The sequence below is a fragment of the Vulpes lagopus genome, chromosome 14 (genome assembly GCF_018345385.1).
Source record: "Vulpes lagopus strain Blue_001 chromosome 14, ASM1834538v1, whole genome shotgun sequence".
NCBI classification, from domain to species: domain Eukaryota; kingdom Metazoa; phylum Chordata; class Mammalia; order Carnivora; family Canidae; genus Vulpes; species Vulpes lagopus.
This window is the reverse complement of record NC_054837.1, coordinates 23,270,509-23,288,390: the sequence shown is the minus strand read 5'-3', so window position 1 is coordinate 23,288,390 and position 17,882 is coordinate 23,270,509. Positions and strand designations below refer to the sequence as shown.

The window sequence follows — 17,882 nt, the reverse complement described above, 5'->3', positions numbered from 1 at the left end:
AGACTCTGGCTCATGCCCTCTGTTGACTTTCAGGTCTTAAGGAAAATGCAGAGGCGCCACAGCAGTAACACGGATAACGGTCCACCTGAAAGGTAGGTAGGACCTCTCCTGGTTTCATTCCATCTGGAGGCTCTGGGCTTCAGATGGTCTGCAGCAATCCAAATCTCGATCCAATGAGACCTGCCTCTCAGAGTTACTTGTGAGATGAGCAAAGGAGATCTGGTTGGAAACAGCTTTGCCCAGTGATGGCATATACTCCTCAATGCACAGCAGCTTGCTATTGCATTTAGGGTAATTCCTAAAGCCTGTGAGACAGGCAATCCACCTGACTCATTGCATCAATGATCGTTCCCACAGATTTTACCTTACAGAGGTGAGTGAGGACATAGAGAAGCTAATGGCACTGAAAGATTTTTGTTACTTACACTTCCCAAGAGAGTGGGGCACACCTTACTAGACAGGGCCTCACGGGGAAGCAGGAGGCAGTCTAGTCAGGAGGCAGAAAGAAACAGGGAGAAAGCAGAGGCCACAGCTTTTATTGTGTGGCAGGGGAAAACACTCAGGATTGGTTTGTGTGAAAAATGTCAGTGGGCTCAGGCTATAGGGGTGTTCTCGAGTTTTCTGGTACCTGGCCCTGGGGGGCTTAGGGCAGGGGCAACTTTTGCTGGGTGTGTCAGAGTCAGATAAGGAAGTGGTTGGGGATATAAACAACTTTGACTGTTAATTTGGTCCTCTCATTAGCAGATGCCTAAGAGACAAATAGAAAAATCTGCGAAAACACTCATGTGCTAGAATTACTGTCTAGTGAAGGCCAGGAGAGTACACACCATGGAGGTCTGTTCCCAGACTGTGACGCTGCCTGTGCTGGCACATACCTCCGAGAAGTAGGCAGCTGAACTTCTCCACCTTCACATCCCATTCCGGGTCCCCTGCAGGCCCAAGGTTGACAATGAAGTCACAGACTGTCTACCAGTCACCTGAAGACTGAGTTTTACATCAACACTGCCCATTCTACAAGGAGGAACACTGGCCAAAATCCCAGCTTAGCCATTCCCACCCGTGGTGCGTTTGGCAAGCAACTCCATCCCCAGATCTCAGTTTCTCCATCCATAAAATGCAGATAAGAAAACAGGGTTGTTTGTAAATGAGCAAGTGAGTATGGAAATGCACAAACAGGGCATCTGGCACATAATCGCGCCTCTTGAGCTTTTCTCTAGCCTCTGAAACACAGACTCGTTGTCTGCTCCTAAAGACGACAGCAGAAAAATAATGGCCATTGTATATTGCGTGCTTACCATGTGCCACCCTCACATTAGCCTCTTCAGGTCAGGACTACTTTTACCATTATTTTTACAATTGAGGAAACTGAGGCTTAAAGAGGGTAAGTAAGTTACTTGAAGTCACATAGCCAGGAAGCAGCAGGCTGAGTGAGATTCAGGCCCCAGCCCATTGCCCATACTTTGAGTCACCACATTATGACTGCATCCTATCTGGATGGATCCACTTCTCCTCCTGGGCTGCCTCACATTCTGGCCCTGAAATAGTTAAGGTGGAAGCACAGCCTCTGTTCTCCGAGGAATATTCTTTCCCATTTAGGCTGAAATCTCAGCTGGATACTGAGGAGAGGCCCAGGGAAGGGAGGCCAGCTATAAAAAGCTCCTTGGTGGGTTGAGTCTTCCCTGGTTGTACCACAGGCCCCCTGAGCCCAGTAAACTCGGTACTGGTGAGCTCAAGGGGGCCAGGAAGGCTTTCTAGGGCCCAATGGCAGAGAGAGGCTGGCCCCTCTGTGGGTCAGCGTGGGCACCTGCCAGGACTCCTGCTTTCTGAGCTCAGTTTCTTGATGTGCAGAAAAAGCTCACGGCCCCTTGAGGGTCATAGCCATGGTGTCTGTTGTTGTTGTTATTAATATTGTTTTTATTGTTATGCCATGCCCAAGGGAGTAGGACATACATCTGCTGGGTTTTTAGCAGGCATGGGCTATGGGGTGGGAGAGTGGGTAGCCATCTCCAATCCCTCCCTTGCACCAGGTTTATGATAATTTCCTCAAATTTATGGAGCTAGAGAAGCCAACCCCAAGATTTCTCCAGGCCACCATTTCCCCTGTTGGGTTTCACCAGTGTCCTATAAGATGGTAATAGGTTTCCCACAGAATAAAAGAATCTCATTGTCAAATAAGGTTGGGTAACGCCAAGTTTCAACAGAATTGATTTTTTTCTTCAGTTGCAGGCCTTCTCAGAGCTTTGAGTATGCCCATTCATTCATTCTTTGAAACAGTATTTATTGACCATGCTGTGTGCCCAGTGCATTGTGCTGACCAGGAGTGACACAGTTAAGAACAATCATGATCTTCAACCTCTTGGAGCAGGGCCCAGTCTAAAGCGCTGTTCTTGGTGCTGACTGAATGTTAGAATCACCTACAGGGCTCTCACGGACTGGAGATGTCAAGGCTCACCCAGAAATTTTGATTCAGTTGGTTAACACTAGATCTTGGGCCCCTGTATCTTTCAGAAGCTTCCCTGAGTAGTTACAGTGGGCATCCAGGGTTGAGAGCCAGAGGTAAGCAGTGAAATGACACTTGGGATCAATCCCATGCAGTGAGTTAGGGTACAGTGAAAACAAGAAACAAGGACACTGTCATTGTCTGGGAGGTAGGGAGGGCTCCACCCAGCAAGAGAGATTTTAGCTGAAATCTGATGAACAGGCAGGCATAGGTTACCCAGGTGGGATGGGCTGGGGTTGGGAAGACATCCTGGTGTCTACGCAAAGACCCTGTAGTAAGAAGCCCTTGGGTAATGAGAACAAGGCACATGATGACATTGAGTTTGAGGCCAGAGAGTCCATGACATCTGACAATTTTGCCCCTCTGAGCCTCAGTTTCCTTATCCATAAAATGGGAATGATACTAGTCCCTATGTATAATGTTTATCTGAGCCTGCAAGAAGAAATTTAGAATGCGAAGTCCTTTTAGTGGGATAGCAAACTAATCAAATATGCATTTTTTGACAATACATCTGGGTCTCTGAGTGGACAGTAGATTATAGTGAGTCTAGTGTGATGTGCTTGGATGAAAGCTAGCGCATATTTAACTGAATACCTACTGTGTGCCCTTGGTTGTGGGGTCCAGAGGATAAGTGGATCTCAGCTCACACATTCAGTAAGGTCATGATATATTTTAAGTACCATAGGGGTCTGGGAGGCGCCTTGGCGGGAAGAGAGAGGGGGAGGGAGGCTCTTTGCCCCTCTCCCTGACACATACACACCCAGCAAATCAGCTCCACTTGCATCTGTTGTATACCCTGAGTTTCCACATCATGCTCCCATTTGAAAAGAAGGCAAACCCAAGAGAGATGACCTCTGGAACTCCAGGGCGTGGGGCTCATGGGAAAATGTACCCAGTTCAGGGCTCTCCATTCTGCTAGGGGGTAACTCTGGGCTCTCTGCTCCTCCAGCAATGGCTCTGAAAGAGCCACAGAATCCTTTGCTGAATTCTAGTATGGGAGGCTGTGCTTAGGACTACAGAAGGCAGTTGGCCCTTGAGGTTTCTCCCTAGGGATTAGAGAACATCATTCCCATGTATTGAGCACCTACTATGTGCTGAGTAGGTTGAAAAGGCTGTTCTGAGGGCGCCTGGGTGGCTCAGGTCATGATCTCAGGGTCCCAGGATCAATCCCTGCATCACAGCAGGGAGCCTGCTTCTCTCTCGCCCTCTGCCCCTCGCCCTGCTTGTGCTCTTTGTCACTGTTAAATAAATAAATAAAATCTTAAAAAAAGAAAAGGCTGTTCTAAATTTGATCCCATAGGAATTCTATCTATGAATTTTTTTTTTTTTTATCATCTTCAGATGAGAACAGTGAGTGCAGGGTTGCTAAGGCCCCTAGAAAGGGTGGGCTTTTCTGTTGAGTCTTCTTGAAATTATTGTCTGCTGCCCTCCAAATACCAGCTATGACCAAGGCTGGGACCTCTTGGAAACTGGGAGTCATTGAAGATTACAGGACCAGGGGTTCCTGAGGTTATTCTAGAATCATAGAATCTGTGCAGCCTTTTGGGTAGAGTGGTGAAGAAAGCAGGCTCTGGAGGTAATTGAATCTCTCTTGCTCTCTCCCTTCCCAGCTATGTGACTCAGGATGCGTTACTTTCTCCGTGCCTCAGTTCCTTGATCTGTAAGATGGGGTGATATTAGTACCTAATTCACAGGGTTGATAGGAGGGTTTCATGATTTCATCAATGAGAAGCCGTTAGAAAAGTACGTGTCACACTGTAAGTTTTCAGTGAAGATTATGAGCCTATCGCTAGTATTATTTGTCTCAGTTTGCCAGGGCTTCTGTGATAAGGTACCGCACTGTGGGTGGCTTAAACGTTGCGATTTATTGTGTGACAGTTCTGGAGGCTAGAAGTCTGAGATCAAGGTGTGGGCAGGGTCTATTTCTTCTGAAACCTTTCTCCTTGGCTTGTGGATGGCCTCCTTTTATCCCCCAGATCCTCACATGGTCTTCCCTCTGTGTGTGTCTGTGTCCTGATCTCCTCTTATAAAGACACTAGTCATATTGAATGAGGACCCACCCTAATGACCTCATTTTAACTTAATCACCCCTACAAAGACCCTCTCTTTAAATACAGTCACTATTCTGATGTCTGAGAGTTAGGGCCTCAACATAGAAATAGGGAGCAGGGTCACAATTCAGCCTGCTACAATATTGATACCTTTATTTGTGCCCCCCATTCTCCACTGGGGTGCTGTCTTTCCTTCCACCTGACTTGGTGGGGCTCTCTTTTCCCTCCTGGCCCAGAAATCGCAGCCAAGCACTCAGCTCCGAGGCGAGCGTGGATGAAGGCGGTGTCTTTGAGAGTCTGAAGGCAGAGTCGGCCTCCCCACCTGCGCTCTTCTCCGGCCTCCCTGGCCTCCCAGCAGGCAGCCTGCCTGCCACCCCATTCCCGTCCAGCCTGGTGCTGGGGGCGTCGGCTGGAGGCGGGGACGTGTTCATCCAGATGCCTGCATCCAGGGAGGAGGGCGGGGGCCGGGGCGAGGGGGGCACCTATCACCACCGCCAGCCCCACCACCACTTCCACCACAGCGGCCACCGCGGGAGCTCGCTGTTGCAGCATGTGGGCGGGGACCATCGTGCCCACTCGGATGAGGGGGGTGACGAGCAGCCGGGAACGCCCGCCCCTGCCCTGTCCGAGCTGAAGGCCGTGGTCTGCTGGCTCCAGAAAGGCCTGCCCTTCATCCTGATTCTCCTGGCCAAAGTGTGCTTCCAGCACAAGCTCGGTGAGTCCAAGGGGGTCACAGGTGTGGCAGCTGGCGGGGGGCTTCACCTGCCAGGTCAGGGGCCCTCTATCCCAAGCACCAGGCAAGGTTGTAGAGGCCTTCATGGTGCATGGTCCTCAAGAATATGCAATTTTGAGTCGCAACGTGGGTTGCGATCCTGGTCAACCAGCTGTGTGACCTGGGGCGAGTCACTCGCCTTCTCTGAGCCTGTTTTGTTCTCTGTCCAGTGGGGGTTGTCGTTTGTCCTGCAGAAATTTCTGCTGCTGCATGGCTGGCATGAAAGAATAGAGGGTAGTGACTTTTTAATCCCTGGTAATCCCTGCTCCCTGGTAAGCTGGGGCCAGGCCTGATGAGTCTGAGCGGGCAGCCAGGACCTCTTCTGTCCTGCAGGCATTGCCGTGTGCATCGGGATGGCCAGCACCTTTGCCTATGCCAACTCCACGCTGCGAGAACAGGTCTCTCTGAAGGTGAGTCACCTGGCCAACCGGGTTCCTAGGCTGCTGTAACATGTGACTCCAAGCTCAGTGGCTTAAAGCAACACAGACTTACTCCCTTATAGTTCTGTGGATTAGAAGTCTGAAGGGAGTCTCTCCAGGTGATGATCAGGTGTCAGCACGACTGTTCTTTCTGTAGGGTTCAGAGGAGAGGCCCTTGCCTTGCCTTTCCCAGGGTCTAGAAGTCACCCACATTCTGTAGCTCATGGCCCTGTTCCTTCTCCTTTGTGCCCACAGTTTTGCACCTCTGTGCCCACCTGTCCCTGGGCCTCTCCCCTCTGTCTCCAGTTCCACTTTTAGGGACTCTTGTGACTACATCAGGCCCAGCTAGAAAATCCAGGCATCTCCTCATCTTAAGCTGATCATCAATCAAACTTCCCCTAACATATCTGGAGTAGGATGGGGAGTAGGATGGGGGAGTAGGATGGGGAGTAGGATGGGGACATCTCTGGGAGGCCACTTTTCTGCCTGCCACTCCAGGCAGATCCCCACATCCTTACCCCACACCCTCCGAACAGCAGTGTCTCCCTGACATGCCCATAGCGCCCTTGTCAGTTTGGCTGTTCTCGCAGTTGAGTCCATCCCACTGGCGCTGCTGGTTCACTAGCTTCACCATCCAGCCTCACCACCATCATCCTGAATTCCCATCTAATCCCCACTCTGCACTAACCATGCCACACACAAAAAGCTGGGCAGGCAGCAGCATAGTTCATCTTGCAGATTTATCCCAGCATCCCAGGAGGGAGGCAGAGTCATTCTTACCTCATTTTCCCAATGAGGAGATAGTGGCTCAGAGACACCAAGTGTATTGTGTATGAGATCACATAGTCTGTGAAAGTGGCAGTGTCCGGCTGTGAACTCAGGCCTTAGGCCTATGGGCTGTGCTCCCCCCAGATTGAAATCCCATCTCCTCCAGCCACCGGCGTGCAGTCCCTAGGATAGGTTACCTTGGGGATCTCAGTCTCTGGTGCCACCCTGGAAAATGAACCATTCACACCAATCTTATACATGCATAAAGGGGGCCAAATGATGTAGTGCTTAGGAGATGTTTAACATAGGACCTGGCATATAGGAGACATTTAATTGAGCTACTTTTAACAAGCTTATGCCTTCTACCGTGCATGTGATCCCCTAATAGCCACCATCCTCTCTGACCCATCTTCTCTCTGTCATTCTCTGGTGCTTTCTTAAAAGCATCTGGGCCTCTATAAGGCACAGAGGGCAGCTCAGTCTTCATTTGACATATGAGCACATTGAGGTCTAGTGCTAGGCATGGAGCCAGAGGTTCTTCTTGACCCTTGGTCTTATCTTCTAAATGCAAACTCCCTTCTGCTGCTATTAGGACAGCAGGTTGATCAACACCAGAGTGGGACACTTTTGGGGCTGGCTCTCATATGCAGTAACATTCCAAATGGTGCCTTGGCTTAAATTTTAGTGGTCAGAGGATTCCAATATCCATGAATAGACGTTCTAGGTAGGCATCCTTGAACCCTCTGAAGACACAGCTGGTGTTGCCTATTTTCTGTGAAATATCAGCTTATTGCTGGAGAACTCTCCCCTTTGTCCTTCGGAGTTTGGCTTTTCAGGGCATTGCTAATTCTCTCTTTGTATTCCACCTTTGATTTGGATTTACAGGGGGATTAAACTGGAATCCATTATTTATTGGCGTAATAAGGGCTGCCTTGCAGATTATTCACATTGATAAGAGCAGTTGGTTGGATGGAGGTGGTTTCTAGGGTCATTAACCTTGACCACTCCTGGAATAATGGGTGGATGGAGATGCATTTATTTTGTCTCCTCTATGGAAATGTGCTCTATAACCATGCATGGGGCACTGAGCTGTGTCTGGAGACAGTGGAGCATTTACCAAACCACAGAGAAGGTTCCACTGAGAAAGTTATGACCTCATCTTATTCCAGCAATGCAGCTGCCCTGATCCAGGAAGAGATGAGCTTTGGGGAATCAGCAGCCAGGGGTCTGTGTGTATCTCCCAGAGCACATGGGCAGGAGCATACCCTGCCCGGTGCCTCCTCTAGAAATTCCCTGGGATGGCTCTCAGGCTGAGAAGCTGCTGGGAAACAGGAAACCAAGAAGGTTTTCCAGCTTGTCTTCCTGGGGTCTAATCAGAAATGGGACTGGAGAAAGAATAGGGACAGTTTGGGGAAAGACTTTGTTGGCCATGTGTGTAAGCTTGAATTTTAACCCTATAACTGTGGCCCTGTGTTAAATGGTCAGGCCGGGATAGTAGTCCTGCTGTCCAGGCTGGAAAAAGCAAGAGCAGAATTCACCAGCCTATAGATCTGAATCTAGTGTTGGGTTGTAAAGTCTGAATCATAGATCCTGCCACTTAGTGAGCTCAAGACATGAGCCCATACCAGACTGGAAGTTCACATTTATAAATTTTACTTAATCTTTAACAAAACTCCCATCTTCACATACTGAGGCTCAAAACACGTCCCCTTGAGCAAGAGCTGCTTGCCTGCTGTGTGTGTCAGGTCCTTACAATGAATGTGAACTAACATTCACTACATGCATGTACTGTTCTAAGCGTTTAGTGGATATCAATTCTTATAACTCTATAACGGAGTCTCATATGTATCCATTTTACAGATGAGGAGAAGGAAACGCAGAGAGTTTCAGTAACTTGCCCAGTCCTGTGATTACAGATCAAGGATCTGAACCCAGGTCATCTGGTTCCAGAATCTGTGCTGCTAACCACAGAGCCTTCTTGCTTTTTTCACATAGCAGGCTCTACATTTCTGTCACCTTCTCTGGGACCACCCCTTGGGTTCTAGCAGGGTGGGAAGATGTCAGTGCCCTTCCCTTCACCATCAGCCCTGCTTCTTCCAAACCTTTGAGAAAGGGAAAAGTTTCCACTTGTCAGAGAACGTTCTGGAATGTTTTGTTGTGTGCACCTTTGGTATTGCAGCATCCCTACAGATCTCTTGCTTTGTCTCCAGGAGAAGAGGTCGGTGCTGGTCATCTTATGGATCTTGGCCTTTCTGGCAGGAAACACCCTATATGTGCTCTATACATTCAGTTCTCAACAGCTGTACAACAGGTGAGCAGAGGGGTCTGGCCCCTAGTGGAAAAGTGCGTGTGGGGATGCTTTCTGGGGCTTAGGACACACAACTCCTTCACTTGAGAATAATGCAGTGGTTCTGTGTCATGTAAGTTTTAAATTCCACCCTCTTGTATACATGCATGCTAAAGCAGAGCTCTCTAGTAGCAATATACCGTAAGCCACATGTGTGATTTTACACTTTCTAGTAACTACATGGTGGGTAGGTGGGAGAGGATTGGCCAGTGAGGGCCTGTAGGCTGAAACTCCAGCCAAGCTTTCAAATCATGTATGTCCCTTTTAGAAATAGACTTTGAGGAATGGGCAGTTTCTCCACTTTCTGGGACCACCCCATAAAAGCAATTTGAGGACTTAGTTCTAAGGCATCCACACACCTCCCACACTGCATTACTGTCTGGCCCAGAATATCAAGGTCCTGGTGGGTGGAGGGTGGAGGAGGTAGAGTTTCCCAGAAACTTGGATGAATTTCCAGCTCATGCCAATCTCTGGGCATGATTACATTCGCAGGCTTAGACCTCTGTGCCCCCATCGAACCAGGGCTGAGTCAAATTGGCAGCACAGAGAGAGAAACAGAGAGCGAGAGAGAGAGAGAGAAAGAGAAGCTTAGGAGAAAAGTAACAGAGCTCAGCCCCATTCCATAATAATGTCAGTGGTCTAGAGTGTGTTCGTAAGTAATATCCATAGCCATTACCTTATTTTACCTCCCAGTGACCCAGCGGAGTATTACTGGCCCCATTTTGCAAGTGGGGAAACTGAGGCTTAAAGAAGCTTTTCCTAATGAGTCTTCGTCCTGGTAGGCAGTCCTTGACAGGACATTAAATCTTCTTCCTAGGAGATTAAATCTTCCTAGCATTTGAAATCTGATGATCAGCATCCTTCACTTAGCAGCTTTGTGCCATTCGGCAAATAATGGAAACTCCTTGTGCCAGTTTCCTCACTTGTGAAACCAGGACCAGGTTATTCTTGCTTTATCCACCTGACAGACTAATTATTCGGAAGACCAGATGTTAGAATACATGAAAAGTACTGGGTAAACTGAAACATTGATATATCATAATCGTATCATGATTGATATTATTTCATGGTGCATTACTGTCCTTGTTGGCAGTGATGCCTAACAAAGGGTGAAACTTACAATAAAATATATCAGTCTATTAAAGTTCATAGCAAACATTAGAAATAAGTGGACTTAGAGACACCTAGATGGTGCAGTTCGTTAAGCATCTGACTCTTGGTTTCTGCTCAGATCGTGATCTCAGTCAGGGTCCTGGGATCAAGCCCCACATTAGGCTCTACACTGGGTGTGGAGTCTGCTTAAGATTCTCTTTTCCCTCTGCCCTTCCCCTGCCCCCACATCCACATGTGCTTGAGCTCTCTCTTTCAAATAAATAAAATATATATATATATAAAAAGTGGGCTTAGTGATCAATCTGCAAAAATACTGACCCTGCCTCTCATGCAAAAACATGAAAAACATGAAAAAGCCCTTAAGACGGTGGACTACAACCCAGACAGGTGAATCTAATACCAGCTCATGATAAAAGTGGACGGCAGATCTCATTGTATTGCCGTCACAGAAGTGTAATAGAGAAGCAGAGCATGGAAGTCAGCCGACCATCCCGAGGTCCCAGGGTAGGACAGGAGCAGAGGTAGAGAGTGCCCAGGGCTGCCAGCCTGTTCCTGGGCTATAACGTGGATGGCCGTTCAAACCCGGAGGTGAGGTGTCCACCCGAGACAAGACTAGAACATGAAAAGGACACAGAAGGAATCAGGAGTGGTTGCCAAAATAGATTGGTTTTTATTGATTTTGCTCCACTCTTCCTCTTTGAGGATCTTTATTATAAATAGAAATATATTTTTAAAAATAAAAGTGAGAAATAGACTGGTTCATTGCTAGGATGCTATAATAAGAGAGCCCAGTTTGTGCTAATTCCTGCCAGCCCAGCAGAATATAGCAGAAGCATTCAGAAAACATCCACGCTGGGCTGTGTGCACTGTTCCTTGCTTTATGGGGGCACAGAGAGGACTTGATGTGGCCTTCACTCAGAGCCTCGAATCAAGCAGGAGGAAAAATGAGTGGACCAGCACAGTTGGGTGCTGGTTCCTATCCTGGCTCCCATTCTCATCAAGAGCCATGAGCAGGTGACTGTATCTCTTAGGACTCCAATTTTTCCAGCTCAGATTGGAATAATCACAGAACCTGCCTCATAGAGTCTTTGGGAAAATGAAATGAGTTAAGACATGTAAAGTGTATAGAATAGACCGGCATGATGTGAACACCCAAGATAACTTAGCTATTATATTATTATTATGAACAACATCATTCTCAGGTGCTAGAGAGCAGTGCTACTCAAAGCATGGTCCATGGACCCATGTCAGGTGCAGAATGGCTTGTTGTCTGTGTTTAACAGGGCAAATACAAAAACTGAGCGTGAAGTTAACTTACCTGGTCACAGATCAGTAAAATAGGTTTACATACTCCAAGTATACAGTATAGAGTATGGCTGCTATAGAAAAAGATCCAAAGCATTAACCACAGCCAGGATACCTGGGTCTGAATTCACCTTTATCTTTTAGTATTTGTAGGACCTTGTGCATGTTACTTTAACTTTCTGTGCCTCTGTTTCCTCATCTGCAAAATGGGTTTGTAACAGTGCCTACCTCGTAGAGTTGCTTTTACTGTCACTGCTGCACAGCGGGGTCCATAGGTGTCTATTATCCCATTGATTTCCACCAATAACACTATGAAGGAGGGAATGAGTCCCATTTTGCAGATGAAGACACTGAGGCTTACAGAGATAACATTATTTGCCCAAGGTTCAATAAATGGAGAAAACTGGATTCAAATTCTGGGTCTCTCTGATACTAATGCCCAAACACTTATGTCGTGTGACCTTAGGCAACTTATTCCACCTCTCCAAGCTTCAGTTCTTCATTTATAAAGTGGGAATAAGTGGTGTTCACTGTGCAGGGCAAGGAGATACAATAGATAGAGGGCTTAGCACAGTGCCTACACATCAATTCCCCTCCTCCGAACATAGTGTTGGCTAGCCTGCCTGACTACCTTCCTTTTGCTTCCTCTTTTGAAGCCTGTTGTGGATTCTAAAATTGAAGGACACCTTAATTAATGATGTTCCTGGCCAATCTTGTTGCATAGCCCTCAGGGGAACAGAGGCTCAGAGGCTAAATACCCACCTGAGATCACACAGCAAGTTAGTAGCAGATTCAAAAACAGGACAAGGATGTCCGATTCCCAGTTCAGTACTCTTTCTACAGGTAATACAAGCCTCCCAGAGTGAATAGGAGGAACTGCCAATGGCCAGGGATCCTCATTGAGCATCCTGACTCTCTGAACCATCTTCCCCTTTACTCCCCTCCTCCCCCGACCAGCCTCATATTCCTGAAGCCCAACCTGGAGACACTGGACTTCTTCGACCTGCTGTGGATTGTGGGCATTGCTGACTTTGTGCTCAAGTATGTCACCATCGCCCTCAAGTGCCTCATAGTGGCCCTGCCCAAGATCATCCTGGCTGTCAAGTCCAAGGTAGGCACTGGCTGTGGCCACCCAGTAGCCCAGTCCCACTGACCATGCAGGGGATTTGGGGCACTCTCTGGAGGTGGGAAGAATAAATGTAGGCAGAGCTGATGCCAGCATATCAAATAAACAGGGCCTGTCACCCACCTCTTACAGTTCCCTGAGCCTGAGCATGTTCTGTATTGTCCCCTTCCTCTCTTCTGCAAGGGTGCTTCTAAGTTTCATTGTTCAAAATGGCCCTTGTTGCAGTTTTCCTGTAAATTTCATCTGTGCCAGGAAAAAAGCATGTCGCCATGCCCTAGGTCCTGCTTCTCCCAGGGAAGGATGGCTATCATAGGTTTCAATTCTGTGTGACTTTAGAAGCATTGTTTTTTTTTTTTAAGGGAAGGGTCCTGGGACACCTGAGTGGCTTAGCGGTTGAGCGTCTGCCTTTGGCTCAGGGAGTGATCCCAGGGCCCTAGGATTGAGTTCTGCATCAGGTTCCCCACAGGGAGCCTGCTTCTCCTTCTGCCTATGTCTCTGGTTCTTTCTCTGTGTCTCTCATGAATAAATAAATAAAATCTTTTAAAAAAAAAATAGAGGGAAAGTCCCTGAGGCTCAGAAGAAACAAATTCCATGATTGATGAGGGATGTCTGCTGTGGACATAAGATGGGGTGTAGAGGTGATGGTGCTTTGCCCACTGGAAAGGCCTACAGGCAGATGTTGGCCCAGAGAGGTCTTGGGAGGTAACTACTGTAATTCAGAGGACTGAGCAGACTTGGGAAAAGACAGCATCTTTAGGGGTTAGTTAATGCCATTGCCTCTGCAAGGAGACTTGAAGCAGGGAATCTAGACAGAGGGAGATGCACTAAGGAATTTTTGAAGCATCCTGCTTTCCATTCTGTAAAGGCAGCCATCTTTTCATCTTCAGAATACTCCGAATTCATACCAGGCATTGGCGGGAAGGACAACAGGTTGGAACTGGCCTGTCCATCTTCAGTGCCCAAAGCCATTGGTCAAGTGAATAGGAAAAACACTACTGTGTCCCTCCTTTACTCACACATTCAGCACTCTGACCACACATGTGGTTTTCCCACACATTAGGCAATGCTCTGGCACCAGCTGGGTGTCCTACAATTCCACTCAATTCCACCATTATCTACCTAGAGGCAGCATCCCATCCCACAACGTGAAGGGCTCAGTCCCACAAAAATGTACCCACTCCACTTCAGGTACCAGTTGCCAGTCTGAGATTGTCACCTGTGCTTCCCCAACTCCTTGGGTTCAGTCATTTGCTAGAATAGCGCAAGGAAACACTTTTATTTACCTACTTGTTGTGTAATAAAGCATATGATAAAGGATACTGATAAATAGCTAGATGAAGAGGCACATAAGGTGAGGTCTAGAAGGGTCCTGGGCACAGGAGCTCCTGTCCCCATGGAGTTGGGTTACATCACCCTCCTGGTATGTGGATGTGTTCCTCAACCCCACACTATTGGGATTTTTGTGGAAGCCATATCACATAGGCACGATCAATCACTAACTGCATTTCCAGCCCATCCCCCCCTCTCTGCAATAAGGGAGGTAGGGCTGAAAGTCCTAAGCTTCTAATCATGGCTTGGTTTTTCTGGTGAGCAACCCCCATCCCGGAGCCCACCAGGAATCTCATTAGAACCAAGGATACTCCAGGAAATTCCAAGGGATTTAGGAGCTCATTGTCAGCAACTGTGGGCAGAGACCAATAGAGAGATCTGAGTTCGATTCTCCTCCCCCGCCCCGCCCAATCTCACCTTTACTCTCCCACCATGTAGTTTATCCAGTTGAACCACAATCCTAGGCTATTGCGGTTTCCTTAGACAAAGCCACAGCTTTGCTGTTCAGAGGCAGCTTCAGGGAGTCTAAAATGGCATAGACAGAAAGACAACAAGGAAACAGACCTCAGGAAGTCCCGAGATGCCTCCCCACCTGCCCCTCCAAGACTATCATCAACATTACCCTTCACCCCCTGAGCTCAGACCACGTACCAGGGAGGCGGCAGGGACTTGACAGTGGGAAGCAGTGTGGCCTGATGGCCAGGCACGCAGACTTTAGCATTAGGCATATCTACATTCAGGTCACAGCTATACCCCCTCTTAGCTGTGTGACTTTGGGCAGATGACAAAATGTCTCTGAGTCTTAGTTTCCTTATCTGTCAGATGATGATAGGAATGGCAGCTTCCTCCTGAGTGCTAACCTCATAAGAAATTTTGTTGGTAGGAAACTGGAACTGCTCTGCCCCATGCTCAGCACATAATAAATGCTCAGTGAATGATTCACAATGCTTTTTTTTTTTTTTAAGATTATTTATTTATTTATTTATTTATTTATTTATTTATTTATTTATTTATTTATGTGCTTTATACACATAAGCTCATTGAATCTGCACAGCCCCATGGATGTACTATTTTGACTACCATCCCCTTTCACAGACATAGGAAACCGCTCTGAACACACAGGTCCCATCGTGGGCAGCCCCTCACAGACAGCTTCCTGTCAAGAACTAGTAATTATGCCCTTCTCACTCTTTCCATTTCTTCTTCAAACAGTAAATGAATCTCTAGGGAGATAACAGCTCCCTTCCTGTGGAAGCTTCTTCACTCCTGGTTGCCTTCCCTCTATCCTGCCCACACCTTCGTCAAGAACAGATGTGTTAAACTCTTTTTCAATTAATAAGCAAGCAAAATATTTAAATACCCTTTACCAAAGAAGATCTACTGGTAGCAAATACGTACCTGAAAAAATGTTCAGCATCATTAGTTTTTAGGAATGAAAACCACAATGAGATGACACACACGTGAATGATGGTGGCCAACGTGAAAAGGTCCGAGCACACCACATACCACAGGTGGGCAGAGCTGTGGGAGAACTGGAACTCAGACGCTTCCAGTGGGAATGGAAGTGATATAGCCTCTTTGGAAGCCAATTTGGCGGGGTTTTGTGTGTGTGTGTGTTTTTGTTTGTTTTGTTTTGTTTTGTTTTTAGATTTTATTTATTCATGAGAGACAAAGAGAGAGAGGCAGAGACATAGGCAGAGGGAGAAGCAGGCTCCCTGTGGGGAGCCTGATGCGGGACTTGATCCCAGGACCCCAGGATCATGACCTGGGCTCAACCCCTAAGCCATCCCAGTGCCCCAGTTTGGCAGTTTTTTAAAAGATGAGGGAAACACCTGCCGTACAGTCCAGCCCTCCCACCCATAGGCATGCACCCAAGAGGAGTGATAGCTTGTGTGTATGTAAAGATTTTTGTGTGAATGTTCATACAGCTTTATTTATAATAGCCACAAATTGGAAAGCACCCACATTTCCATTAATAGGTGAGGAGAGAAACAGATTTTGGTATCTCCATGCAACAAAATACAGCTCAGCGATGTAAAGGGATGAACTACAGCTGACCCTTGAACAACATGGATTTGAACCACACAGGTCCACTTGTACAAGAATTTTTTCTGATAAACACAGCACAGGACTGTCCGTGTATTTTCTCTTCCTTGCGATTTCCTTAACATTTTCTTTTCTCTAGCTTACTTTATTGTTAAGAGTGCAGTGTATAATACATATAACATCTAAGATATGTATTTATCAACTTTCTGTTACTAGTAAGCCTTCTGGTCAACAGTGGGCTGTTAGTCAAGTTTTCAGGTAGTCAAAATCATCTGAAGATTTTTGACTGCGCGAAGGTCAGTGCCCCTGATGGTGTACTGTTTAAGGGTCAGCTCTGTTGTTACAAACAATAAATGAATCTTAAAATAGTTAACAATGGTGCTAAGTACAAGAAACTGTAACCAAGAAGAGTATACCTTATAATCCTATTTATATAAACTTCAGAAAATGTAACTGAGTTTAGGGTGTTGCCCGAAGGGATCAGAGGGAGGGATTACCAAGGGGTAATAGATATAGTCACTGTCTTGACTGCAGTGATGGTTTGACAGGTGTGTGCATGTAATGAGCTTATCAAATTATACACTTTTAAAAATTATACACTTTTAAAAAAATATTTTATTTATTTATTCATGAGCGACAGAGAGAGAGTGAGAGAGGCAGAGACATAGGCCGAGGGAGAAGCACGCAGGGAGCCTGACGTGGGACTCAATCCTGGGTCTCCAGGATCACTCACTGGGCTGAAGGCAGCGCTAAACCACTGAGCCACCTGGGCTGCCCAAATATACACTTTTAAGAGTAGGGGCCACTGTTGCATCTACACTGGCTTTAGTCCCTCCCTAGTCTGGGCTGCTGTTGTCAGGGGGTGGCCCCAGATGCTCATCTCTGGGGCCTCCACTCAGATCCCCCAAACCTTCTCCTTCTTAGCACTGTGACACTTTGGGATTACCTGTTCATGTGATTATTAGGCCCATGTCCTCCTTCCCATAAACTGAAAGTCTGTTTTGTCTGCAAGACTGAGTGCGGCATCAGGCAGGGTAGGTCTCAGTAAACCGGTGGGTGAGCGACATGGTGAAGAAAGTGGAGTTTACTCAGTCCTTACCCTGTGCCTTCCGGTGGACTATCTCCAGATAGAAATAAGATGGGAAATCTTTTCAGTGTCTACTGAGGGCAAGAGACATAAACCTAGCCACGTGATGATGCTCACTGAGCATCAACTGTCTGGAATAATAATAGTTTGGAATTATTGAGCACCAACTGTGTACCTCAAACTTTGCTAAGAGTATTTCTTGTGTGATTCCTTATGTGGCCCCTTCCTTTTAGGTGGGTACCATCACTCTCATGGATGGGTAGGAGATGGGCGGTGAGGGGGTAGGTTGCTTCTCAGAGTCACAGAGCTGTTACCGCTTCATGCTATTGCTGGGCTACCCAGAGCCTCACAGCTTCACAGCCCAAGCTCTACTTCAAAGTGGATGTGGGAGAAGGATAAGGAAAGCAGGCAGGTATGGTTACTAAACACCTAATACAGTCTGATTCTTGCTAGATTCTTTCCCATATCTTTACTTCAGGCTCTCATCAGCTCTGTAAGAGAGAATTTATTATCACCTCTTTCTAGATGAAAAACTCATGATCCTGAGACAAATCACCCTGTATCTGGTTCGTTAAAACAACAGAAATTTGTTTTCTCATAGTTCCAGAGGCTAGAAGTCCAAAGTCCATATCACTAGGCCGAAATCAAGGTGTTGGAGGGCAGCACTCCCTCTAGATGTTATGGGAGGATCCATTCCTTGCCTCTTCCAGCTTCTGATGGCTGCTGGTGTCGCTTGTGGCTTCCATTCCAGTCTCTGCCTCTTTGGCCATGTGGCTTTCTCTGTGCATGAAGTGTCCCTGTCTCTTTTAAGGATATAAGTGATTGCATTTAGGGTTCTGGGTAATCCAAGATATTCTTCTCATGCCAAGAGTTTTGTTTGTTTGTTTGTTTGTTTTTAAGATTTTTACTTATTTATTTGAGAGACAGAGTAAGAATGAGAGAGAGCGCGAGAGAGCACATGGGCAGGGGGAGAGGCAGAGGGAGAAGCAGACTCGACCCCCCCCCCCACCCCCCGCTTT

At 47.1% G+C, this 17,882-nt stretch overlaps 1 protein-coding gene across 3 annotated transcripts in view; it reads left to right on the top strand.

Annotated features, from left to right (window-relative positions):
- The window catches only part of RNFT2 (ring finger protein, transmembrane 2), a 67,645-nt gene that overhangs the window by 2,431 nt on the left and 47,332 nt on the right, over nucleotides 1–17,882 (top strand). For all 3 annotated transcript variants that reach the window (XM_041728325.1, XM_041728327.1, XM_041728326.1), the window contains exons 3-7: nucleotides 34–92; nucleotides 4,788–5,266; nucleotides 5,657–5,733; nucleotides 8,721–8,821; nucleotides 12,233–12,386. In XM_041728325.1, coding sequence (XP_041584259.1) covers nucleotides 34–92; nucleotides 4,788–5,266; nucleotides 5,657–5,733; nucleotides 8,721–8,821; nucleotides 12,233–12,386 — 870 coding nt within the window. The remainder of the gene's footprint in view (nucleotides 1–33; nucleotides 93–4,787; nucleotides 5,267–5,656; nucleotides 5,734–8,720; nucleotides 8,822–12,232; nucleotides 12,387–17,882) is intronic.